This window comes from Sebastes umbrosus, chromosome 20 (genome assembly GCF_015220745.1).
Source record: "Sebastes umbrosus isolate fSebUmb1 chromosome 20, fSebUmb1.pri, whole genome shotgun sequence".
NCBI classification, from domain to species: Eukaryota; Metazoa; Chordata; class Actinopteri; order Perciformes; family Sebastidae; genus Sebastes; species Sebastes umbrosus.
The window spans coordinates 24,784,575-24,812,467 of NC_051288.1; the positions used below are offsets into that span (position 1 = coordinate 24,784,575).

General features: G+C 40.0%; 1 protein-coding gene and 1 long non-coding RNA gene across 2 annotated transcripts in view; both read right to left on the bottom strand.

Moving 5' to 3' along the window:
• The window catches only part of LOC119480017 (corticotropin-releasing factor receptor 1-like), a 77,168-nt gene that overhangs the window by 22,502 nt on the left and 26,773 nt on the right, over positions 1 to 27,893 (bottom strand). Inside the window, exons 5-6 of the mRNA XM_037756078.1 lie at positions 13,492 to 13,577; positions 2,913 to 3,019 (exon numbers count right to left, since the gene is read on the bottom strand). Of these exons, the coding sequence (XP_037612006.1) occupies positions 2,913 to 3,019; positions 13,492 to 13,577 (193 nt within the window). The remainder of the gene's footprint in view (positions 1 to 2,912; positions 3,020 to 13,491; positions 13,578 to 27,893) is intronic.
• On the bottom strand, positions 7,944 to 8,294 carry LOC119480018. The gene is made up of 2 exons (XR_005204794.1): positions 8,216 to 8,294; positions 7,944 to 8,025 (listed from the first exon to the last, which is right to left on the bottom strand). It is a non-coding gene; the product is annotated as an uncharacterized LOC119480018 (long non-coding RNA).

Here is a 27,893-nt window from a genome sequence, read left to right on the forward strand (position 1 = left end):
TGGACACAAACTCTTCTGGTTGACTCATCAGAACTAAAGTAGCTGTGTTAGAAGATATCTGGTTAGTTGCTGACAGTGCTCGTTTCTCTGAAGCGAAGCGATCGTATCATCAGTAAACCGTCACATACTTCAAATTTTGCCCCATATAATCATTGTTTAGAGGTTTCTAATAGCAGCTTATATACAACCACATATCTGCAACATGAACATTTCTGTGGCTTTTGCAACCTTTCAGAGGTTTTATTATGGCTAGTAAAAGGATCCGTCTTGTGTAAATTTGACGTCACGTTCTCGTCGTAATGGGAGAAAGAGAAAAGCTCAGAAGGGGATCGGGATTCCTCAGCTTCTTTGGTGGCATTTCTTTTTTCTGGTAAACATCTTCTCGTTTTTATCCCCTGATGTTTATGAGCTGCAACAGTCCCTGTAAATATACACTTTATAATCAAATAAACACGTCTGCCGTTTTCTAGACTAGACACTTGATCCTACATACTTGTTAAAGCTGCAGTAGGCAGGATATATTTTTGGCATCATTGGGCAAAAATCACATAATAACCTTTCAGCATATTGTAACTCAAGTGTTCAAAGAGATAACGAGACTTCTGCTCCTCCTCATGGCTCTGTTTTCACGCTTTAGAACATCTAGAGAGAGCGTTCCTATTGGCTGTGCTCCGGTCATGTGACCAGAACTTGGCGTTCCTTCACAAACGTTCTCATTTTACAGCTAAACCGTGCACTACAAGATGATTCTGAAAACATTTGAGGAGAGAAATAGGCATTAACGTAACATAATATTGATTCATATTTGATCAGCGCTGCCTAGTTTGACCGTTTGGTCGGAGTTCAGAGTGATTGACAGCCGGCTCTCATAGACAGCAGATGGACAGCAGACTTCAGATCAGCTCTTACTGCTTGTTTTCCTCCGGTCTGTGAAATCTTGCAGATGCCGTTAGGAGCACCGGAGGACACAGAGGAACATGACTTTTTTTCAGGTTACCTGTTTTAATGTCTGTATGACAATATTAAATGTCTGTCTTAGTTTGAGCAGTTTTACATTTGTACAGGCAGTAACACGGACCTACATTTGTACGGAGCGTGTTCCATGACGAACACAAAACACCGCAGCAAAAGCTGGACCGGAGAGAGGTCAGACAAACAGCCATCCGACGTTAAAGATCAAAGTCAGCGCTCTGCAGATGTGGAGCGTCTTCTTTTCTTGCACAATTTCCCGTGTAATCAGTAACACCTGTGTTGTCACACGTTTATAAACCAGTGGGAAAGTTTCCTTCAGTTTAAAGCTAGAGTGAAGATACTGGTATCATATGGAACTAGAAAACACAAGGTCATACTGGTTTGTCGCAAAGGTTAAATAACTATAAAAAAAATAATCCAAAGTTGTGCTAAATTTTGGCGAGGAAAAACTGCCATTTTCAAAGGGGTCCCTTGACCTCTGACCTCCAGATCAGTGAATGTAAATGGGTTCTATGGGTACCCACGAGTCTCCCCTTTACAGACATGCCCACTTTATGATAATCACATGCAGTTTGGGGCAAGTCCTAGTCAAGTCAGCACACTGACACACTGACAGCTGTTGTTGCCTGTTGGGCTGCAGTTTGCCATGTTATGATTGGAGCATATTGTTTTATGCTAAATGCAGTACCTGTGAGGGTTTCTGGACAATATCTGTCATTGTTTTGTGTTCTTAATTAATTTTCAAATATAAATATATACACACATTTGCATAAAGCAGCATATTTGTCCACTCCCATGTTGATAAGAGTATTAAATACTTGATAAATCTCCCTTTAAGGTACATTTTGAACAGATAATTCAATCATTCTTATTGTAATTTTTTTCTATTTGATTTATGTTTCTTGACTGCTGCAGTCCATGCTTTTATCTTTTATTTTTATTTTTATCGTTATGCACAAAAAACACCAAAGAAAATTCCTTGCATGTGAAAACCTCCATCTGTTCTGTTGCACTTTGGATAAAAGCAGTTAAAAGCAGATACACATGCAGTTAATTTCCATATTAATTCATTTTTTCCAAACATAACGGCCAAAACATAAACTTAAATTATCCAGAAGAGTCTTGTGTTTCTAATCCTTTGAAACTGGAACTCTCAGTGTGATTTATATTCTGTTTCAGCGTCACCTTACAGAAGCTAAAAGTGCTCCAACAACCATTTCAGTGTTTTTTTTAGCCCTCTAAAAATCCCCCTCTCGTCTCTGCTGTAATCCCTTCTCTCCACTCTCTCTCTCTATCTCTCCAGTTCCACAACACTGAACCCGAGTGTCAACCTTTCTCTCCATCACACAGGCAGCAGCAACCTTCCCTTAAATGCTTCTCAATTCCATTAAAAAGTGAAGAAGGTGAGTAATAAATGCCAAACTCCTCCACTACCCTGATGCCATTTTTAGCTCGTCCTCCCTCCCTCCCTGTACTTCGCCACACAAACACGAGTTGTGCATAAACGCTGCCCTGTAGATGTATTTATTATGTCTTCTCTGTGGCCTGTCATGCTTTTCTCACCCGCCCCCCTGGGGGTGTCTCTGGGATCGATAACAGTCCCGGCTGTTGAGGGTGCTAAGACCTTTCTGTCCTTAACGCTCGGTTTACTTCGGTTTGTCAGAGAGAACCGTTCAACCTCCAGCGGCTGTCCCAGCAGGCCTCGGCGAGGCTGTTTTCTTCCAGCGACGGGTCTATTATTCCCGTTTGTGGGGAAATGTGCCCTAGTTTTTTTTGCAGGCGTCTAAACCCCTTTACATCTGCGGGATTGAGATAGGGAAGGTTTCATCCCATGACCAAACGGTTTTTGAATAAGAGGCGCTTTGAAAAACGAGGGATCTTCTGACGATTCTGTCACATCAAGGATGTCTGGAGGATTATCGGCGGCACCAAACACTTACCTCAAACACAAGAAGAGGAAGAAGGCGACGAGCAGCGCCACCATGGAGATGCAGTGACCAAGGAAGTTTATGATCACGGCTATTTGGTAGTGCATCTTGCCTTTTTTCTGCAGGGAGAGAAAGAAACACAGGAGGAAGAGTCTTTTGGGGGTTTTCTGATTTACAGAAACAATATTCTCAGGATGAGAAAAAAGACTCTTTGGTTTATTTTACCTTTTATTTTTTAGAGCAGACTCCTGCTGTGCTTTTGAACAGAGGCGAGTTTAGAAACTTTTAGAATAAAAAATGTGTTAAGACTCACATTTGAAGCTCTGGTTTTAAATTACCATTGCATTATTGATAGCTACATTATGTATTCAGTGTAATTATATAAATAGTAGGGCTGTCAATCGATTAAAATATCTAATCTCAAATTAATCTCACATTTTTTATGTGTTCAAAACACACTTTAAAGGGAGATTTGTCAAGTATTTAATACTCGTATCAACATGGGAGTGGACAAATATGCTGCTTTATGTAAATGTATGTATATATTTATTATTGTAAATCAATTAACAACACAAAACAATGACAGATATTGATCCAGAAACCCTCACAGGTACTGCATTTAGCATAAAACAATATGCTCCAATCATAACATGGCAAACTGCAGCCCAACAGGCAACAACAGCTGTCAGTGTGTCAGTGTGCTGACTTGACTATGATTTGCCCCAAACTGCATGTGATTATCATAAAGTGGGCATGTCTGTAAAGGGGAGACTCGTGGGTACCCATAGAACCCATTTACATTCACTGATCTGGAGGTCAGAGGTCAAGGGACCCCTTTGAAAATGGACATGACAGTTTTTCCTCGCCAGAATTTAGTGTAAATGTGGAGCGTTATTTAACCTCCTTCACGACAAGCTAGTATGACATGGTTGTTAGCTTTAAGCTGCGCCCGGTTGAATCCAGGGGTAAGATTTGTGTCAAATAATCATGATAAATAGCTCAGCGGTTCATACCAGCCTCGAAATCAAACCCAACACGTGACGTGCGCAGCGTTTCACTTCATGTTGCCTTAATTCAGAATCACAACAAAAGACAACGTCTAAAAAACCATTGACAGGAAAGAAGCAGAGGAGCAAACAACAAAATCAGCCGGGGCGGTGAAGGGAGGCGGTGAATCAAGGCCAGTGTGGCTGCAGGGCAGAGCATTTTTTGGAGGGGCAACGCGGCCATGGCCCTCATGGCCCTCATGGCCCTCACGGCCCTCATGGCCCCTATGGCCCTCACGGCCCTCATGGCCTTCACGGCCCTCATGGCCTCCGTGAGATTACGGCCCTGGGTGTGACGGTTTCGCCGTGTCAACATCATTCAAACAACCAATGTGTTTATGATTAAATTGTTTACTAGAGCACAACGTTCTTCATAGAGCAAGTCTCTAGAAAACAACAACGAAGAAGAATTTAAAGTGGACTGAGGGGTCATGACAGATGTATTGACTTATGGACACTCAGGGGAGCAGCCCTGTCGGTCAGCATCTCTTTGAGGTCTCTCTTTGAGCTCATTCTGCGCCTTTCTGTGGATGATTTTTGTGTCTTTATGATCGTTTTTTGTCTCTTTGTAGTAATTTTATGTCTTTTTCTGATCGTCTCGTGTCCCTTTGTTGTTATTTTTTGTCTCTGTGATCGTTTTTTGTCTCTTTTTGGTTTATTTTTTGTCTTTTTGTGGTCATTTTGCGTCTTTTGTGGTTGATTTTATATCTATTTGTTGTTATTTTTTTCTCTCTGTTGTTTTTTAATGTCTCTTTGTGATCGTTTTTTGTCTCTTTGTGATTGTTTTTTTTATCTCTTTGAAGTCGCTTTTGGTCTATTTGTGGTCGCTTCTCATCTTTATGATCGTTTTGTGTCCCTTTGTAGTCATTTTTTATCTCTTCATTGTCGTTTTGCGTATCTTTACGCTCATCTTCTGTCTCTTTTTGGTCGTTTTTTGTATCTTTGTGGTTGTTTTGTATCTCTTTGTTGATTTCCCTACAGGACATATTAACAGTCATACAGAGGTTCTGGTCCCAGGGTCCTGATAGGCCTGTTCAATAATCCATCCATTAAACTAATAAGACGCCTACCTGTCACTCTACCTATCATTCATATTCCAGAGGGGTTTTGAATCATGAATACTGGAGGCTGGTGAACGTACACACACACTCATATATACACTAACCATGAGGCTTTCTACTGCTGAAGATTTACATAAAACACAGACGCATCTTCCTCTAAAACCACTGTCTGTGACTCAGATATCCGTTGTGATCGGATTCCCACCACACTACCAGCAGTAATCTGTGCTGTAAGTGGATTTATGTAACTGCTGGTGTCTACGGCGAGATTAAATGTGGACATGTTTAATCCCTGCCTCTCCCACCCTGAAACACGTCATCCCATTCACTTTACTTTGCTGCAGCAGCTCAAATCTTTAACTCTTTTAAAGTCTGTACTGTAGAAGACAAACAGCACAAAGTCTTTTCCTTCAGATGCATGAATGTACGTCGATGTCTGTGTGATTGTTAATATAACAGGGACAGATATTTGTAGGACTGGTTTAATGAAAAACAAGTTCTCCAACCTAAACAAGATAATAGGTTCTTTGTCTCTGAGCTCCAAAAAGACTCACACGACCAAAAATCTCTCATACGACACTTTGATCATTGCAAATTAAGTCAGTGTTTTGTTCTGTGGTTAAGGTTTGACTTTTAGATATGATGATTGCAAAATGAGTCATATGAGTGTTTTCTTCTGTGTTCTGTGGTTAAGATTTGACTTTTAGGCAGCTAACTGGTTGGTGTTTGGGGAAAGGTCGTGGTTGTGCTTAATGCTTTTCGAGAGAATAATCCTGCAACGTGTCTCTCAGAATGTGCAATAAATTTGATGTATCAGTACTTTACTTTCGCATTTTATGACACTTTCTCTGCCGGAAACCGATGGATTGCACCCTCCGGGGTTGGGAGTGAGTCTTTGCCCCAAGCGAGGGAGTTTAAGTATCTCGGGGTCTTGTTCACGAGTCAGGGAGAAATGGAGCGGCAGATGGACAGGCGGTTTGGTGCCGGCCCGTTGTGGTGAAGAGGGAGCTGAACCGGAAGGCAAAGCTCTCGATTTACCGGTCCATCTATGTTCTAACCCTCACCTACGGTCATGAGCTTTGGGTAGTGACCGAGAGAATGAGATCGCAGATACAAGCGGCCAAAATGAGCTTCCTTTGTAGGGTGGCTGGGCTCAGCCTTAGAGACAGACATCGAGCCGCTGCTCCTTCGCGACGTACGGGGCCAGCTGAGGTGGTTCGGGCATCGGATCAGGATGCCTCCTGGACGAGATTACATTTGAACGCATCATGACGACGTTGTAATTTACCTTCGCCCCATAAGTCAGTTTTCCTGAGCAGCGTTTGAACACCTCATAATAATAACTCAATGGCACCTCTGTTAACGTTAGTAGCTCCGTTATTTAACCAGTCAGGAATGTGCTGCCCGCCGGCTGCTAACAGCTAACGTTACTAACTCTCTTCCTGTTGATTTAAACACAGATTTGTTGTTCACAGTGTCGCTTTATCAGAAAAAAAAACAGGGTGCATCCCCTCAGGTTTAGTAGCGCCACGCTGTTGAGTGCTTTTTTTTCTCTACATCATGGCTCCGGTCCCGAACAAAATGAAAAATGATACAGCATGCATATGTGTAACTCTGGGGAAGCATCAAGTCAGAGGAATCGATAGTCACAGAGGCATGAGATTCCAAGGAATTTGACAAGTAAGAACCTGTTCTTAATGGGAACCGGTTCTCTATTCCACTAGCGTTTTCCCTGTCTGTCAAAGTGGCAGATAGTATGACGATTTTACCCGCCACTGCCAACAATTTACTCACATTTGGCAGGTGGCGAGGGCTAATTTTAGACCCTGCTTGTGAGCCAATAGCATAACGCCGTTGGTATCACGTGGTATCTCTGGGTCGTCAGTTAGTGTGGAAAAAAAACAGGTTATCAATAGCACCTTTAAGCAAAGGACCTGAGTGCTTCCTCCACCACTGGATGTAATAATACTGTGTTTATGCTTGGAAGTTTTTGTTTTGTTGTCTGGCTAAGTGTTGTGTTTTGTTATGTATGTGCAACAGTGCGATGCAAGGCAAATTTCAGAGAAACCTGACAAGGGGAATCAAATCAAACTAAACAAAATGGTTTGTTTAAAGCGTACTGAACCACAGTCCACATTTGGTAAACGCTAATATGAGGCTTCAGCAGTCCGATTTAGACAAATCATGTGTGTATTTTTGTCCTGGGAGTTGTGTGTGTGTATTGTCCCAGTAAAAAATGAACCTACTAAGACATTTCCCTCTGCTGCAGAATAATGCATTTCTTCACCAAATAAAGGATGTAGGTTTCCTCCATCTCTGACAGCGGAGTCACGCCATAAAAGGATTCTTTCAAGGGTAGTGTGACAGGAGGGATGATTACAATGATTAGTGACTCCACACTGAACGATCACTCTTTCTATGTACATATGAGTGCAGTAATATAGACCTGGAGAAAAATGTGATCCAGTCCTCCTTTAGCACTCTGACGGTCCGCTGGGGGCTCGGCCGCTATTCTGTCTTTCAGAGGTCGTAGCGGGCTCAGTTTTAAAGCTAGAGTGAAGATACTGGTATCATATGAAACTAGAAAATGTAAGGAATCCATTGGTACCAACAAGGGGTCCCTTGACCTCTGACTTCAAGATATGTGAATGAAAATGGGTTCTATGGGTACCCACGAGTCTCCCCTTTACAGACATGCCCACTTTATGATAATCACATGCAGATTTTTGAATGCAGTATAAATGTGTTATTGTCTCCTATTCCAAAATGGTGCATCCAATTTGAATATTTCTGCATACTGGGGTCCCTAAACAGTCTTGAATTACATACATTGGGTATCACTGTAAAGCTGAGACTCTTGTGGATCCAATGAGCCCAACTGTATTCATGTGTGATGATGTTAGTCCCCATAGGAGACATTTCATTCTAGTGAGACGTGACCTCTCTGTATAAAATGACCTGTGGTGACCTCTAGGGTAATCACAGCCTCAAGAAACTTTACAGCCGCAAACTAGAGACCTTGAGCATTCAGAGGATGGATGGATCAAACTAGAGACCTAGAGCATTCAGAGGATGGATGGATCAAACTAGAGACTTAGAGCATTCAGAGGATGGATGGATCAGACTAGAGACCTAGAGCATTCAGAGGATGGATGGATCAAACTACAGACCTAGAGCATTCAGAGGATGGATGGATCAAACTAGAGACCTAGAGCATTCAGAGGATGGATGGCTTTCCTAGCTAGATTGACAATAAGGGGGTTTCTGAGCAGGTTACAGAACAGAAGTGCTCGCCATCCAATCATTGAAAAATGCAATTCTTGCAGAAATCTCCAAAATCTCAAAAGTTTTTGATCCCAAATCTCTGGTGTTCCTCAAGGTCTTGGTGTCTTAATGTGGTATTTTGGAGGGATTATTGATCATTTTTTATCAATTCTCCAGTGGTAAAAAATGGTTAAATTTAGCACCAAATCTGTGTAACAAATGGTATCAACACAAAAATGTCTGCAACAACTTATGAGACATAATAGAGCATGGGGATGACCATCATATACTTCTATCATCATGTTTTAAACCCCCCACAATCTATTTTAATTAGGGCTGTCAACTGATTAAAATATCTAATCGTGATTAATCGAATGATTGTGCATGATTAATCACAATTAAACTGCATGTGATTATCATAAAGTGGGCATGTCTGTAAAGGGGAGACTCGTGGGTACCCAAAGAACACATTTACATTCACATATCTGGAGGTCAGAGGTAAATGCCAGTTTTTCCTCGCCAAAATTAAGTGTAAGTTTGGAGCGTTATTTAACCTCCTTCACGACAAGCTAGTAGGACATGGTTGGTACCGATGGATTCATTAGGTTTACTAGTTTCATATGATACCAGTATCTTCATTCTAGCTTTAAGACTAAGCCTGCTGCATCTACGAGCTGCATCTCAAATTAATCTCCAGGTTCCCAGCTTTCAGATGATGTACACCACTTCTATGTGACATCTACTGTTGACCTGCTATCTCCCCCTAAAGACCCTCTGTCCTCCACCACTACCCCTCTAAAAAGAGGTTGGCATGGTAAGGGGTTAATCGACTGCAGACTGCAGGAGTGGCGAACAACATCAGGACATAAATCAAGTAAACAGGAGGTTTTAAAATGGATAGCCGAGCTCAGAGAGGAGGAGGTGGACGACAAGAGGATAATATAAGACCCACCCACCAGTAGCCTCGGGTCTCTGGGAGTCAAACCCAAACCTGACTCACTCTCCTTCTATAAGAAACAACTAAGACTCTTATCGTATATATTTGAGATATTCAAGTCCCAGAAGGAAAAGAGGATTTTTTTTTTTCCTCAAACAAACTTTCCAATAAGCCTTTGATCCACACAGTTTCTCTTCCCAGCGGGACGACCGAATATCCGGTTCAATACCGGCTGAACTTTAAAAGAGAAGCCACTTCAACTCCCCCTCCCTTTTTCCCCTGATGTCAATCACGCCGCCGCCACCTGGTGATTTATTTCATGGCCACAAAGAGGATGAAAAAAAAAATAAAACACACATTTTCAAAAGGTCAGACGGTCTATATCCATCTTCTGCAACGGGATCGATCGGACATCAGACTCAGAGTCTCTCAGGAAACACCAAATGAAGGGTCTCATTCACAACATGCTCACAGATCTATAACGTCCAACTGGACTGCTTCTGGTGACCTAACTGGCGGGTTAACACGTCAGACAAAATCCTTTAAAGAATAATTATAAAACATACATATAAAACCCATGAAAAGAACAAATCAACGATGAATTGATCCCACAAACACGTCTGTGTATCCGAAGCCTGATAAAACTATGACGTCAGGGTTCGAATTACGGAGGGAATTGGGGGGGTCTGACCCCTAATTAATAATAATTGGATGTCAATCGATTGAAATATTAAAAAAAATAAAAAATAAATGAATAAATAAATAAATGACTCAATAAATAAATGCCTTTCGGCTGCTCCCGTTAGGGGTCGCCACAGCGGATCATTGATCCACACATTGATTTTTGCAAAGGTTTTACACCGGATGAAATAAATAAATATGTCATTAAATGTAGCAAGAATAATATTAAAAATAAATGTAGCCATTAATTACTGATGAAATGTGACATAAATTGATATTTCTGTTTTAATTTGATTCTCTATTTATTCAATTCCTTTATTTATTTACTCTTCTGTATAAGTTTTCCTTTTATGTATTCATGTATGTATGTATTTTTTAAAATAAATAAATTAAAACATTAATAAAAATAATACATAAATAAATAAAAAGGGAAAATAAATTAAAGGGAATTAATACAAAGATTAATAAATAAAGAAGGAAATTGATATTTCAGTTTTAATTGGCTTCTTTATTTATTAATCTTTGTATTGGTTCCCTTATTTATTTACTCTTCTGTTTAATTTTTCCTTTTATTTATTTATGTATTATTTTTATACATTTTTCAACTTATTTATATAAAAACAACATATATACAGACATCAATAAATAAATAAATAAAAGGAAAACTTCAACAGAAAAGTAAATAAATAAGGGAATTAAATAAATAAAGAAGCAAATTAAAATATAAATATAAATTTTATGTCACATTTTATCAATTAATTAATAGCTACATTTATTTATTTTTAATACATTTAATGACATTTATTTATTTATCGAGTCATTTATTTATTTTCTAACGAATGTGGCGAGAGTCACAGGTAGGGAAAAGACTCAACTTGTTTTTCATGGGATTTGTTGACAAAAAGAAAACTAGAGAATAACGCCGGCCTCCTCCTTTAAATGCAGGTCAAGGATATAGATAGAAACCATAACAGAGCTTATGGAACCAGGGCAGGTTAACAATGTTGATGGAAACTCAACTGTTTAATATTCACTTCCAGCAGATGGCCAGCTCCGGCAAAACAAACGTACCGTGTACCTTTCCCCTCATGTAATTTTATATTTCACATACAATACTTCAAATGTCTACTCGTCACAGTCTGATTTAGGTCAGCGTGTTCTGTCTGAAAGCTTTGTCCTGCGTTCAATCCTAATTAAACTGAGCGCTCATCACCATCACCATCACCATCACATCTGCACATCACAATGCACCATCCAGGTGGTGGCTAAGAGCATGCTAAAAAAAAACCCAACAACAACAAAACAAGCAACACATGAATGGATAAAGAAGTGGAGCACAGCAGGACCTTAACAGCAGCACTGTGACTGTGTTTTCTTGCTCTCGTGGCCGGAGGACAATGCTGTTTAGAGAAATCTCTGTTGTGGTTTCTTTTGAGGAATTCACTAAATCAAACCTCTTTTGTTTTTGAGCGTTCAAAAGAGGAATAGCTTGCGGGTTGATTGGCAGATTTCAGGCTCCCACCTACACATAAAACCCGCCAAGATAGCATTAAAAGCTGCAGAGCCTGTTTATTGCAAAACACTCATTGTGCTGTTGAAGCCTTCTAGTGATGCTCTCAGGCATTTCATAGTACATTCATAGTGTTTTCTTGTGACTGTAGCGTGCACTGACAAAGAGGCGGTTGAAAAAAGTTTCCCTTGAATGAATTAAGACCTCAGTAGGGCTGCACAATTCATTGAATATTAATCACGATTTGGGCTTCCCACAATTAAATGAACATGATCGACCACAATATTGACATTTAAAATGCTCCGCTCATAGAAAACTCTGCTGCATAAATCAAGCGCTTCCTAAACTAACAGCTGGAGATGCACCGAATATTGGAGTTTTACCGATCACACACACATGTGCAGTCGCCACATGATGGTTTTACGTCAGCACACAGTCAGTACCGTCACACACACACACACGTCATCGGTGTGGAAGTTCTTCAGCGTGAGTGAAGAAGACATCAAATTGTAATTTGTCACAACTGTAAGTCCAAAATAAGTCACGGAGGAACAACCTTTAAAACATCTGGAACAACTAACTCAACTAACAGACTCTTATTGTACTCTAATTTATTCCCATGATGCTGCTCAGACTAATCACAGTGAGCGGCTCGTCTGCCGACAGCACAGAGCACATTATGGTGCGTTCAAGCTCTACTCGGTAAAAATGAGTATTAGGCGATGATAAAATATATCATGATACGTTCAAATGTAATCTTTTTTGGCGATAAACTTGAATAAATCCAGTTGTTTGAAGGAGATGTTTTCACAGCAATATAAAATATATAATAGAGAGGGGATTATGACGTGTTTAACTTCCTAACACTACCTCTAAGCAGCTTATAATATATAATTAAAACTACTAATGCCAAGATCTTTTTAATCAAAGCAAATATTTAAATAAAAATATAATCATTTATTTTCTAATCATTTGAATTGTGTGTTTTTATGCAAAATAAATAATACTATTAGATGACTATAAAAAAGTAAAAGGATAACATTTATAGTGTTTTGACGGTTGAAATGTGTCACAATATGAAAGTGAAAGCAGCGCTCTGTTTATTTAAATGGGAACTTGCAATAAGAATATTTTGTCCCTAAAATCTACGAATAATCAACCATGTTGTTTTAGAATTGAAAAAGAGCATTTTTGCCCACTAATATCCAAAAACACATCTCTTCCTGTCTGTTTCCATATTGCTCTCTTAGCTACTTCGATCAAAGAACGTATATTGATTCGATCCACAAACGATCAGCTCGCTAGTCGCCCAAAAATCTCATTTCATTGGATGAATGATGATTTTGTAAACACCCCCGAGTTCAGGATGAGTCATCAAACACTTGAAACCGTATACAGGACATATATTTGGCATAAAACAAAAGGTAAATAAACAATTAACACAGGGATACAGGATTAACACCGGGAAAATGTGTTTTTCATCGATGGGGACTTTAAGTTAGATGCTATGTAAGGGATAATGTGCAGCGAGCCGGTCATTGGTCATTGGCTGCATCGCCCTGAAGGGGTTTATTATCTATTTTATTACACGGCTACTTACTTAAGAAATCAATAATTTGACACAAAAACCGTCCGTCAGAGTCCGACAGCAGAACTGCGCTCATAGCATCAGTCTGCTATAAAGAAATAACAGACCATCAAAATTCAGCAAAGCAGTGTAATAAATACATATAAAACCCGCCAAGAAGGCATTAAAGCTGCAGCGCCTGTTTATTGCAAAACATTCATTGTGCTCTTGTAGCCTTCCAGTGATGCTCTCAGGCATTTCAGAGTACATTCATAGTGTTTTCTTGTGACCGTAGTGTCAGTTTGAGGCTGCAGGCTCAGAGCCACCAAACCCTGAATCCATATTTACTATAAATAAACTTGGGAGCAAACCCGCCACACTCATCTTCCACCGCTAACCTCGGCCTTTTGTTGTTGGTTTTTGATTATGTCTCACGCTTCGAGGGTCTCCGTGAAAAGCCTCATTAATCAGGATACACTCACAGGAACAACACACGAACAACACACGAACGCCGTGACGTCTTACCTCCTCGTGAAGTATGGCCTTACACATGGAGTAGTTCCCCTTCAGCGCCCACGTCCCGTTTGCAAGACATTTCCTATAAACGTTGTCTGCACAGAGAAGAGAAGAAACAGAGGGCTGTTGTTAGAAAAGATGTTTTTATATTCTTTAAGTGAATCATTCTTGGGGGGTTTCTTGGCCTTGGATCCCTGAAAATGTACAAGATGTGAATTTGTGCTCGATTCGTAGTGGCACTGTGACCTTTTTCTGCTTTTGAGACTAATAGGGAGAGATATCATTAGAGGTAGTCTTACAAGCTGTGAGTTTTCACACGTTTGCTGTCAGGACAGTCTGCCACCCTCGGACTAAGCATGGTTATCGTTCTTTACATTCGGACCCACCAATGACCCGCATTCAGCCTGCATTTTATAACGTTTTACACAAAACATTTTGACCCACGTTGTCCTCGTGTCACGCTGCTCACAAAAGATAAGGAGCACGACACGAGGACAACGTGGATTTTGCTTTTGAAGTAAGAGTAATACTCTTTTCCCATTAAAATTAGCGCCTATATGCAGCGGGAAAACCCTCTAAAAATAGACGATAGACTAGTTTCCCATTGCGAGTACGCCGTGTTGTGCACTGGCTTTTCTGTTTTTTTCTTCCTGGTGTGTCACGTTCGACATCATGGATGCGCCGGCCGGCACCAGAAGCAGGTTAGTAAACAGTAATGTTACGCTTGTTACTTCTTTTTTTTATGTCTGCTACTTAATCAGTCTCTCTTTCAAACTCTCAAACTGTGTTGGTGATTGTTGGAAAAGTGGAAAGACTAACAAAGACGGTTATGATGAGTTTTATTTTGTTTCAGTCGAGTTTGAATGAAGTGTTTTTATGATGATCAGAGAGGTAAAATGACTGTTTCTGTCAATGGAGTCTGGTGGCTTTGAGGAGAGCATATTAATTGCATGTTTTGTACATTAAAAAGTTATAATAATTGTCCATATCCATGTTGATTTTATTTATTATATATTTACTTCAACATGCGACACATTACATTGCACCGGAAAAGGGGCGAAAATTAGTGCGTCCACCCGGGTGTCATGTTATCTGAGCTTGAATTGATAAATACTCGTGACTACTGCAGAGTCATTTGTCCCGCGAATCAATGCCGATAATAACCTTTCCCACTGAAGACAAAAGCCAGATGTTAATGTTTTTTTTCCAGTGAGAAAGGGGCATAAGGGTTCCATTAAGAACCCTTTTTGGAGGAAAGAGTTCTTCAAGGATTGTTGAAAGCATGACCGGTAAAAGATCCTCCCAGCCGACACACCCCAAAAAACTGTGATTAGCCCCGTTTTGACCCAAAAGAACTAGGAACCTTTTGAGGAACTCTTGGCGTTTTCCAGGGACATTTTACCTTCTAAAAAGGCCGAGGTCGAGGGGTAGTACTTTCTGAAAGTAGAGGAACTTTCAAGGTGGAGTTTGCATGGATGACCGTCCCTGATTGGTCAAACACACACAGCGCCACTTCTTCAACTCGTGTACCGCTTCATTCATAAAACAAGGAAGTACTCTAGTATCGATTTGGGGGAGAGCATTTCAGTAAAGATCAGCTCTGCTGTCGGCTTCCCGACTCATTTTAACAAGACTCGGTCCAAACCGAGTGTACGTCTGGACCGTGTACGGTCAGTCTGTGAATTTGTGGCTACACAAATAGACAGTGGTCATCTCTATGATGTTGTGCGAGGACACTAGGGGACGCACTGCGCTACTCAACTGGCTGTTCAAGCGGTGACGTACCCCATCGTAGAATGCATCTGATTGGTCCATGGTGGCCTGCTCGTAAACTTCCTGTTATTCCGTCTAAACAATCCACCAACATCTACTCCTGAAAACTTTTTAAGCTAGAAACAGGCGATGCCACTGCTGAGTCTGGTTTCATTTTAGAACTAGATTGTCTGGTTTGACAGCTTGGTCCAAGATTGGTGAGCGGGACGCGCCGCGCTGGACGGGCTCATTTGCATAAAGTTTAGTTTTTTCATCTACAAATAAATAACCATCAAACACTCAACTGATGATTTACTGTGGAGACAGACGCTATACAGCAGTAAATGTTGTCATAGTGAGACAACATTTATGGACATTTTCAACATGAAATGGCGGACACACTGACCTGCAGGCTGCAGAGTGAGTTTACCGCTCATGTTATGTTGCTTTTTCATACATCAGCAGTCTAATTTGTTTAATCTTCACAGGTCTTTAGACCGCGGTGGAAACGCAGTGGGCTGAAGGAACCTTTTTGGTACTGGAAAATAAGTTCCAGTGACTAAAATTACCGGGAACTTCTCGGTGGAAACGCCGGCCTTTGTGAACCATGATTGTTGCTGGTTGAACTGCATCACATCAGCACCTATGGGGACAAGCCGTAGACCCTATGTGGTTCTAGTTAACACCTTTATTTTCTAAGAGTGTAGGAAAGATAAGGCAGGTCTCGGGAGTTCTTCACATTAACGGGCAATTATTATCAATTTTACCTCAAGCTGTGACACAATTACAGGCATACTTTTCCTATCGCCTCGTTTAAATCAAAAGAAAGAGTCAGACTGGAGCCGAGACAGATTGAACCAGCACTTATTTTCTATTAGAAAAACACCATTTCTGCACATCGCTGGATAATGCAACCCCAGTCGTAGGGGGTCGGCATGAAGGCTCTGACAAATGGTGAGTAAAATTACATTTTTTCCATGCAGGCTCGCTCTACCACAGCACACATTTCTTGGGACAGAAATGAAATAATCTGTAACAAATTTCACATTTGTCATTTCGCATTTATTATTTCATAAGATGAAGGAAATGAAATCGTCAAAGAGGACACTGTGGAGATGAAATACTGCAAATGAGGCAATTTAAAAGATGAAAGGAGGGATGTCAGAAATATTTTAAAGATGATATTTATTTTTTTATATATATATCGGCAGCTGTCTGCAGGTGAGGCTGCTGGATCTCACCGCCTGAGAGCTTGAAGTTCAGTTCATTTAAATGTAATTAAGATAGTTCTGGTGCAGAATCGGAGCAGAGTTTGGAGGATTGTTTCATCTTCAGAAGAAGCTTTTCTGTCATCAGCAGTGAGAGCACGTACCGACGTGTCAGACAGCTAATCGCTCGTCCCATAACAAAACATTTTTCACCGAGATATATGGACAGATGTGACCCTGATCTCCAGGCGGGTCGACTCGGGCCATTAGAAACCTTTTCCAGTGACAGTTTTTCAGAACTGGGTGGAGAGTAAAGTAAAGTTTTGCTGAGCAGTCACTGACGTAGTTTTCTCTGCAAGAGGAAAGCTGTCAACATCCAAAAATAATGAGTTGCAAGTGCTTGTTTGTGTCTATTTCAGGAGACAGACTCAGGTTAGCCACATAGTAAAACTTTACTCCGTCTACACGGAAGGTAACCTGGTTCCAGACCTCTGAATCCACATCTCAGTGCTCATTAATGGCTGTTTCCCACAGCTGGAAGAACCACCGACCAATATTTTTATTATAACGATGGCTTACATGACCACTTTTTAGAAGAGCTGTCAATCAATTAAAATATTTAAACACGATTAATTGCATGATTGTTCATAATTAATCGTGATTAATTGCAAATTAACATTTTTTATCTGTTCAAAATGTACCTTAAAGGGAGATTTGTCAAGTATTTAATACTCTTATCAACATGGGAGTGGGCAAATATGCTGCTTTATGCAAATGTATGTATATATTTATTATTGGAAATCAATTAACAACACAAAACAATGACAGATATTGTCCAGAAACCCTCACAGGTACTGCATTTAGCATAAAACAATATGCTCAAATCATAACATGGCAAACTGCAGCCCAACAGGCAACAACAGCTGTCAGTGTGTCAGTGTGCTGACTTGACTATGACTTGCCCCAAACTGCATGTGATTATCATAAAGTGGGCATGTCTGTAAAGGGGAGACTCGTGGGTACCCATAGAACCCATTTACATTCACACATCTGGAGGTCAGAGGTCAAGGGGACCCCTTTGAAAATGGCCATGACAGTTTTTCCTCGCCAAGATTCAGCAGTTTGGAGCGTTACTTAGCCTCCTCTACCTGAGCAGAGAATGAAGTCTGAGTGTGGGGTTGTCCGTAGCTGTGATTGAGCTGTGCAGACTGTGAACAGTTTTATTGGTCGGTGAATAAATCTTACAACTCCTCAGCTTTCAGCGAGCTCAAGAGACCCGAGCCAACTTCCTGTATCTTGCAACGCCGGCTCAGACTCTCTTAAGGTGGACTGTTAAGGTGGACCAGCTTTTCTCCTTTAAGTGACGAGCTGCTCCTCTGAGTTTTGCACAGCTTTTTTAATTAATTATTAATATTTCTTTTAACCGTTTAACCGATAGCGTTAATCGGTTAAAATTCTTAATGTCGGTTAATTATTAACATCCTTACTACAGCTTATTAGTCCCACTGTTTTTACAATATTTGATGACAAAAAAATGACATCAAATAATTATTTTTACAGTAATCCCTCCATACTGAAGCCAACAGTTCATTCTGATCATAAAAACGGAGAATAAGCAGGTAAAGAGTCTCAAAAGTTAAGACTTACAACATTAATAAGTCTATTTTCTCAGCTTTACTGATTAAAACACGACATTTTCAAAGTTCTCCACCTTGCAGATAAACTCTTTCACATGAATGAAATGCATCCACATCTAGACGGCCTGAGATGGAGGCTGATAACCTGAAATACATGTTTTAATAATGAGACATTTTGGAGGAGATGAAATGGGATTGGGTAGCCTGAGGGCAGTAATGTGCAATGAGCTGGGTAAAAATAGCATGTTGACAGTGTAAGGGGACTGTCATCCCCAATCAACATTACCTAGCTGGTGATATTCCCTGAATCCCAAACGCAATATCCTAGAGAGCCTTAAAATCTGTCTGCGGAGAATGATGTCAAAGTCAAAAGTTCTGTAATGAACTGACCACATAGAGTACACAGAACGAGGAGTTCCCTTCAATTACTTTGAAGATTTAAAGAATACAGTTTTCAATTTGAGTCCGTATGATAGACGGCAGTTCACTATCAGTATTTTTGGATTTTAAACTGCTTTATTTCTCTCCAGAAAATCCATTTTCTCCTATCAGACTTGTGCATGACTGGATTTAACGAGCACTGGCAAAAAATATCTCACATATTTCCATAACACCCTCCTTTTATTCCAATCAAATTTACACCAGACTGCATGACTGGACAACTTTCCTCTGGCTTCACAGTCATAAGCAATAAAGTCACTTTATTTTAGAGAGAGCACACATTCTAAAAAAACAAAATGCAATGTGAATTTTTTTGGAGAAATGTAAGACTCAACAGCCTTAAAAACTGGCACAGTGAGGCATCACAGCAGAGGTCTTCATGCAGAGCCAAAAGCTTTAACGGTATGAATGGTAGCGCCGTCAAAATGAAGCAGTATGACCTTGAAATAAATTCTTTCTGGCACCGGACCACACGGTGATTTATAGCTGCTAAACCTCTTTATAAGAATATACACCTTATATATCAAACATTTTATAACAAAGACTGAATGTATGAAGATATTTCTTTATGTAATAAGCAAATCAATCAGCCTGCTGATAATCCTCTGTGTGTTTTTGATGAATTATTATTATTATTATTTGCTGTCCTGAGACGAGGTGAAAGGAGTTTTACAGCTGCAGCAAATTAAGTTGGATTTAACGCCCAGGCATCGTTTCATTACTCGTTAGTTACAGCAGCAGTTAGTATTGTTGTTAGGATTAGACTTGTTTTCATGTGCTACAGCGCTGCAGTATGCAAACCCTGAAATATGTGGAAAATGTTTGACGACTGAAATCGGAGGAACGGTTCAACATTTCGGGAAATGTGCTTATTTGCTTTGTTTGTGAGAGCGAGGTGGGATGATGTGGAAGAAGTACTCAGATCTTTTAAATAAGAGAGACCAGATCCAAAGTATACTGGAGCACACAGATTTGAGGCAACAAACTTAATTAGAAGACTAATGTTTCGACACCAAGTGCGTCTTCATCAGAGTTTGTTGCTTTAAATCCGTGTGCTCCAGTATTCTTTAGATCTAATCTCTGAAGTCTCCCCTGTTAATTCCTTGTGAGACGGTTGATTTAAACCTCCTTTCTTTACTCAGATCTTTTACTTCAGTAAAGGTAGTAATACCACAGTGCAGAAATACTCTGCTACAAGTAAAAGTGATGCATTTAAAACTAGAATGGCACTCAGAGAGCGCAGACCTCCGCCAAGCTGCCCGACTACGATTGCCCTCCCTCTACGTTCAGCTTGCACCATCATCCACGTGTGTATTTTTGTTTATGTTGAGATCAACTGTACATAGCGGAGCAGCGTAATTCGAACTCGACTGTAATTTCATAGAGTTTAATGTGAAAAAACGCCAAATCTACAGTTCTCCCCCCCCCACCCGCTCTCTCTCTGTCTCTCTCTCTGAAGGAAAGAGGCTGGGTCATGCGTCAAACCAACAAACCAACGCCGGTGAAAACATAACCTCCTTCCTAGGCCTTCGGCCTTGGCGGAGGTAATTATACTTAGGTAAAAGTACGGAAGTACTACGTTAGGGCTGTCAAAGCTAGTGCGATAATAACGCGTTAACGCAAATTCGTTTTAACGTCACTAATTTTGTTAACGCAACTTGTGATTTTTAGGTTGTAGCGGGCTTCGTTTTAAAGCTAGAGTGAAGATACTAAATAACGCTCCAAACTTAAGCTTAATTTTGGTGAGGAAACTCTGCCATGGTCATTTTCAAAAGGTGTCCCTTGACCTCTGACCTCCAGATCAGTGAATGTAAATGGGTTTTATGGGTACCCACGAGTCTCCCCTTTACAGACATGCCCACTTTATGATAATCACATGCAGTTTGGGGGCAAGTTATAGTCAAGTCAGCACACTGACACACTGACAGATGTTGTTGCTTGGAGGTAGCCCACTGATCCCAACATACTGCCGCCTTGGCGTCACTTTAGCTCTAGGCATGAAGATCACTTTGTTAGGGTTAGCAAAAAAAAGACATGGTTGGACTTAAAATGACTACGTTTGTAAAGTGAAAATGAATCTGAACGTTGTGAACACGAGACACAAATGAACAGCTGATTGTAACGTGAAAGTGAACTTAACGCACGGTGTGTCTCTTTTTGCATTAAACTTAAACGTCAACACAGCTACTGAGCGTTTACTGTTGCCGCAGGTGGGTTTACATTGTAGTTAATGTAACATCTGGAGCTCATACCGGCGCTAAAGGGCGCCGTGTGCGGTGGTATCACATGCTGATGGCCGTGACAAAGTGTCGGTATTTGATGCCCTGGGAATGAGAACTGGCTGGATGTGTCTCAGGAATGTCGCCGGTTCATAATCCTGCAAATGTGAGAGCTTTCATCAGCTGGCCTGAGGCTCAATCAACATCGTGTTAGTGACTTAACGGACATTTATTTAAATGAAAATCTTCAAGATTATTAACTTAAAGTACACATTATGCAGTATGACCTATTTCAGACTAATATATATTATATTATAGGATTATAATCATTGATGTGTTCATTGATTTAATGTTGCAGCTGGTAAAGGTGGAGCTCATTTTACTTTATTTATATATATATATATATATATTATATATATTACTTTATATGCTGCTGGGTAGCTTGAGACCTCCTGCTGATATACAGTAATAATATCATAAAGTTTTATGTCTGTGTATATGGAATAAAGACTGGAAGCAGGGAGGAAACAGCTGGTCTGTGAGGAAATATAGCTTCCTCTGACGTTCACTAATTAATACATTTGTTTAACCTGCAGCAGAAAGAGGGGAACGAGAAGCCATTTCTAACCTCGACAGGAAACGAAGGTGAGGAGATAAATCAGACTCACTGTGGAACCGGAGGAACAGAGAGAGGACTGAGAGCAGCTGGAGGAGGAGATAACTACATGGTTTCATTATTCTGATTTAAAAAGGACGTACAAACTGTTTCCCTCCCTTAAAACACATCCACACATAATCTCACTAACGGAAAGATTATCTAGACATTTCATTTAACGGGCATTTTGTGAGTGAGTGTTTGATTAAAAACGGTTTGATTTGATTGCTTTGAATTTATTATTTGCAGATAAATTGATAGATTTCTTTTTAAACTTTTGTACAGATTTCAGTGTTGAAAAAAAACATATTTTCATAATTTTGTTTTTCATATCTGGGTCAATTTTGGATGAATTTAACAACGAAGGCGCTGCGTTTTCTTCACAACTGCAGCGACGAAGCATTTCAAATTCACTACAGCGCTCTGATTCGAGTCTCTACCTGGCTTCTTCTCCATGGCAACGGAGGCTGAGGCTCATGGGTATTATAGTATTAAGACTCGTCCACCACGCCAAACTGATGGACAAAACATTTATCTGTGAGAGCGTTGTGTTTTTATGTTTAGTAATATTGAGGATATTATTATCTGTACATATTCTCTATACTTTGTACTGTGACTGACTGTTACAGTATAACTCTGTACAGCTCTTTGATTTTAAAACAGATATATTGTATTGTATTTTTATAGTATTTGTTTTCATATTTTTATTGTGAATTGTTCTATTTTATATTCATGTTTCTTTACTTTGCAGTACTTGATTTTTATTTTCTCTTGCACCAATAAAGTAAATTCCTTGTATGTGAGAACCTGCTTGACAATAAACCTGATTCTGAAAACAAATAAAATCATACATTGCAGTATAAATCTAGTAAGAAATTCAACCCGCAAGTTGCTCTTTAAACGTAAAAATTAAAATGTCAAACTGTTCCTTTAACCCATGAACGAGTAAACAGGTTGAAACTCAATTTCTCCAAAGAAAATATAAAATTCTTGTAGTGCAACATGTTTAATTTTGATAGATTTACACAGAGATATACACTGACCTGCAGCTCTGTGTGTGACAGAAGGACGGTGATATACTGTTAAACTACCATATAAAAATAGACAGTGTAGACTCATGCACTTTTATGACGAAGAATAAATGTCAAGAACGTGTATTTCTTCTAATATTGTTTGCCGTGCATGAAGGAGTTTTACAGCTGAAGCTAATTAAAGTGGATTAAATCCCTCCGTCAACACCGTGGTCGTGTTATCATAGCTGTCAGTTGTTTGCAGAAGATGCAGAACGCAAAGCCTGTTTACATTTGAGTTAAAATATGTGAGAGGAAAATATTTATCAGCCGAGACAGTGACGCTGGTATTGTCTTCACCGTGTGAGTCATCGTGGTGAAATGTGCTCCTGAACACACCTATTGTACCATATCAGGTACCACAGGGGAAGATCAGAGTACTCAGGTGTTTATGTTTCTGTCTGTGGACAGATTCTGCCATCATGCAAAATGCAGTCACGAAACTTTGCAGGTGTGTTGTTGAGATCAAAATGTAGGTTTGAGTTTGACGTGGCACCGGAAGTATGGGGGTAGGAAGTGGGGAAAGGCCACCCACTTTACACCGCTGGTCTGATTTGGCGTCACGACTGGTGTGATCCCATCACAAGATGTTCTCTAGTTGACAATTGAAAGCAGTTCGGCTGACTCTGACCGAAGTGAAAAACCTCTAAAGCTCATTAAATATTAACGAGGGCTGTAAAAGTTAACGTGATAATGACGCAAATTTGTTTTAATGCCACTAATTTGTTTAACGCATTAACGCAATTTGCGATTTTTAAGGTTGTAGCGGCTCAGTTTTAAAGCTAGAGAGAAGATACTGTCATATGAAACCTGATGAATCCATCGGTACCAACCATGTCAGACTAGCTTGTCATGAAGGAGGTTAAATAACGCTCCAAACTTACGCTAAATTTTGGCGAGGAAAAACTGTCATGGCCATTTTCAAAGGGGTCCCTTGACCTCTGACCTCCAGATGTGTGAATGAAAATGGGTTCTATGGGTACCCACGAGTCTCCCCTTTACAGACATGCCCACTTTATGATAATCACATGCAGTTTGGAGCAAGTCATAGTCAAGTCAGCACACTGACACACTGACAGCTGTTGTTGTCTGTTGGGCTGCAGTTTGCCATGTTATGATTGGAGCATATTGTTTTATGCTAAATGCAGTACCTGTGAGGGTTTCTGGACAATATCCGCCATTGTTTTGTGTTGTTAATTGATTTACTATAATAAATATATACATACATTTGCATAAAGCAGCATATTTACCCACTCCCATGTTGATAAGAGTATTAAATACTTGACAAATCTCCCTTTAAGGTTCATTTTGAACAGATAAAAATGTACGATTAATTTGCGATTAATCACGATTAACTATGGACAATCATGCTATTATTATTAACACGTTGTAGCTAATTAGTTTAATCTGAAGATGAATTGAAATGCAAAAAGTAGAGACCATATTGTGATGGGATCACACCAACCTTCCTACCCGCCTACTTCCGGCGCCCTTGCTCGGACCACACCCATCTTCAAACTCAAACCTTCATTTTGATCTCAATTACACACCTGTTTTTTTTTTTGACTACAACAGTACAGTTGTGATGCTAACGTGGTGACAACATCTGCCCACAGACAGAAATAGAAACACCTGGCTGAGTGCTCTGTACTTCCTCTGTGGTAGTTCCTGATACAGTAGGTGTATTCAGGACCACATTTGAAATTTAGAAAACAAACAATACCAGCCACTCGCTGTCTCGGCTGGTCATAAATTGTGGTTTTATGGGGGCGTTACGGGCTGGAACTACTTCTCGGCGAACTACTGAACAACTACTGTACACAGCTTTGTGAAGTCTTGTTCAGAAACGAAATCCACCCAAGTTTTTCATCCAAATTTAGGACGAATTTCCAGGAAAACGGCTTCAGAAAATGATTATTAATGTGCGCTTCCTTCCACGACTGTACCACTAGTGCCATTAAATCATCGCACGAGAAGAGGGCGCAATGAGATGACGTCGATAAAAGAGCTCCAGTCAAACCTCAGACGAATGAAAAACATGTGGAAAACTTGATGCAAATATTATATTTCTGTTTTATTTCATGTATTAATGTGAGGAAGGTTCCAGCCTCCTCATCGCTCCACACAGATCTCATGTCTTCAGCTCCTTTCAGTGGACGTTTACAGTCAAGCCCAGTTCGTTCCCACTGGACTAGAAACCCACTAACACCCACTAACATCTGGCTTTTGTCTTTAGAGGGAAAAGTTACAATCTGCATCCATTCCCAGGACAAATAACTCGGCTGTAGTCACGAGTATTTATTATCGGCCGTAATGGAAACATGACACCCGGGTGGACACGCTAGTTTTCGCCCCTTTTCCGGCACGATGCTATGTGACGCATGTTGAAATGAATATATAATAAATAAAGACTCCAGTCAGACAACAGTCATTTTACCTCGCTGATCACTGAAAAAAACTAAATAAAACTCACCAAAACCGTCTTTGTTAGTCTTTCCACTTTTCCAACAATCAACAACTCTGGTTTAGTTGAAATAAATCCTTAATTCACAGAGTTAGATGTGAAAAGAAACAGACGTTATATGTGCTCCTCAAAGCCACCAGACTCCATTGACAGAAACAGCAATTTTACCTCGCTGATAATCGAAACACACTTCATTCAAACTCAACAGAACCAAAACAAAACTCATCAAAACCGTCTTTGTTTCCACTGTTCCAATAATCGACAACTCTGGTTTGGTCAAAATAAACTCTTAATTCACCAAGTTAAATGTGAAAAGAAACGGCCGTTATATCAGAGCCACCAGACTCCATTGACAAAAACAGCAATTTGACCTCGCTGATCATCGAAACTCACTTCATTTAAACTCCACAGAAACTAAATAAAACTCATCAAAACCGTCTTTGTTAGTCTTTCCACTTCTCCAACAATCACCAACTCTGGTTTGGTTGAAATAAACTCTTAATTCACAGAGTTAAATGTGAAAACAAACAGGTGTTATATGCGCTCCTCAAAGCCACCAGACTCCATTGACAGAAACAGCAATTTTACCCTGCTGATATTTGAAACTCACTTCATTTAAACTCCACAGAAACAAAACAAAGCTCATCTAAACCGTCTTTGTTTCCACTGTTCCAATAATCACCAACTCTGGTTTAGTTGAAATAAACCCTTAATTCACAGAGTTAGATGTGAAAAGAAACAGCTGTTATATGCGCTCCTCAAAGCCACCAGACTCCATTAACAAAAACAGCAATTTTACCTCGCTGATCGCTGTAAAACTTTGTAGTCTTTTCACTGTTCCAACAATCACCAACTCTGGTTTGAGAGATTGAAAGAGAGACTGAATAAGTGATAGATATAAAAAAAAGAAGTACGGTTTACTAACCCTGTTTTCCGGCGCGTCTGGGACGTTGAACCAGGAAAAAAAACAGAAAGGCCATTGCAACGGCACGGTATGCTCGCAATAGGAAAGGAGTCTATCGCCTATTTTTCTTAAAAATGCATATACACAATAATTTTGGTGGGAAAAGGGTTTTAGTCACATGCTTTACATTATTTTGACTTTTTCTTTTGAATTTCCAGTGTTTTTTTTATGCATAAATTAAAAATAATGTCAATTATACATTAATGTTTATGCACAGATTAAACAAACAAGACACAACGTGTTAATTAGTGAACTTTAAGGGTGTCGGTCGGTGTATTTTTTCACTCTGAGAGAGCCAGGCTAGCTGTTTCCACCTGCTTCCAGTCTTTATGCTAAGCTAGGCTAACCACCTCCTGACTCCAGCTCCGTTCTGTTATCAATCTTCTGGGAGAGAAAGCGAGTAACCATATTTCCCTAAATGTTCCTTTAATGATTGACATGAGTTGATAGAACAACGTGACTTTCAGTAAGTGAACGAGACGTGTTCGGGCCAGTTCGTGTGGTTATGTCGGGACGGAGGCCAGTGACTCTTGGACTCTTAGTTTCTTGGAAAAATCTCTTTCTCTCTCACTTTATTAAAAGTTACAGGGGAACACTTTCAGCCGAACATGTCCTGTGAACATTAATACATAACATGCTCAGGATAATGTGGATTCATATCAGCTCACTCAGACTGCAGTGGCACTACTTTATTAACATTCTCCTGCAGTCGTCCTGCAGTTTGCAGGGAACGAGTCTCTCACAGCATCGTAAAACGCCATTTGCATCGGTCACAATCTCAAGGTCCTTAAAATATATCTACTAGTTTCACGACTGATGCCAAACTGGTGACTTGCCAGGAGTTATATTAGCTGTCTGTGAGAAATCTTTTGAAGGCTCTCAGTGGATGTCATTGTTGTATACGCTACATGGTACGTATCCGTTTTTAATCTCTGCTCAGTGACCGTCCATTGTTGTTTCTGAGTAGGTGTTAAAAACAGCGTGCCAGGGGCTAAATCCTCCCTGTGGAAACAGGAGCTCTTAGGTACATGTGGATGGAACACCGGCAGCCCTCCAAGTCGTTGCTAAATGATCCTCATTTAATTTTATTTCCAAACACTACAGGACACGCAAACACGCCGCTTGGTAGCAAAGATCAGAGGATCCTCTCCTCTCTGAGGCGGAAAAAAAACACAGAACGGAGCAGAGATGCTGTAATTTTAGGCCCTACGTGAGCAAATATGCTGACCCAAATTTAGTCACACTGACTTAGCGCTTCGACACATCGGATCAATGGCTGCAGCTAAGAAGCGTCTTCCTCCTCTGTTGCATGCTCAGCAGAGGTCTAATTAAAACCAGGACCAGCAGGGAACAGAACAACATATATTTGCACGAAATTAGTTGGAGTTTTTTTTTTTTTTTTGCACAACTGCAGAGCAAAACAGACTGTAAAAACCAGAGCCGTAACATGATGCGTGTACTTGTTTATGGAGGTCAGCCGTTGTTCAGACTCTGCACTGTAAAAAGTTCTGCAATGAGATATAGTATGGATGTCCTGACCTGATCCCATACTTGTTTGAATTCTATTTTTGACTATTTGTTTCCATCATAATACAACTTACAGAGCACATTTTATATCTATGTTAAGACTAGTGAGGCAGTTTAGTATGTTTGCCTGTAATATTTTGTTTAGTATCCTCTAGCGAGTGTCAGTGTGCGGGTGTTGCAGGATTTAGACAGACACTCTTTAAATTCAGAGGTGTGGTTCACCTGCTTTGAAACAAGAAGGAATGAAGCAGAATGTTGCAGCACTTGAATAATGAAAAGCTGATCTGAGAAAGTTCTTGAAACAAGTTGATTTGCATTGAAAGCAGGACGAGATATTCACACACATTGACTGGCTGATTATTTTATCTTCTACTTTTTATATGAAAAATACATTCATATCTTTATTAGGGCTGTCAAAGTTAACGCGATAATAACGAAGATTAATTTTAACGCGACTAATTTCTTTAATGCATT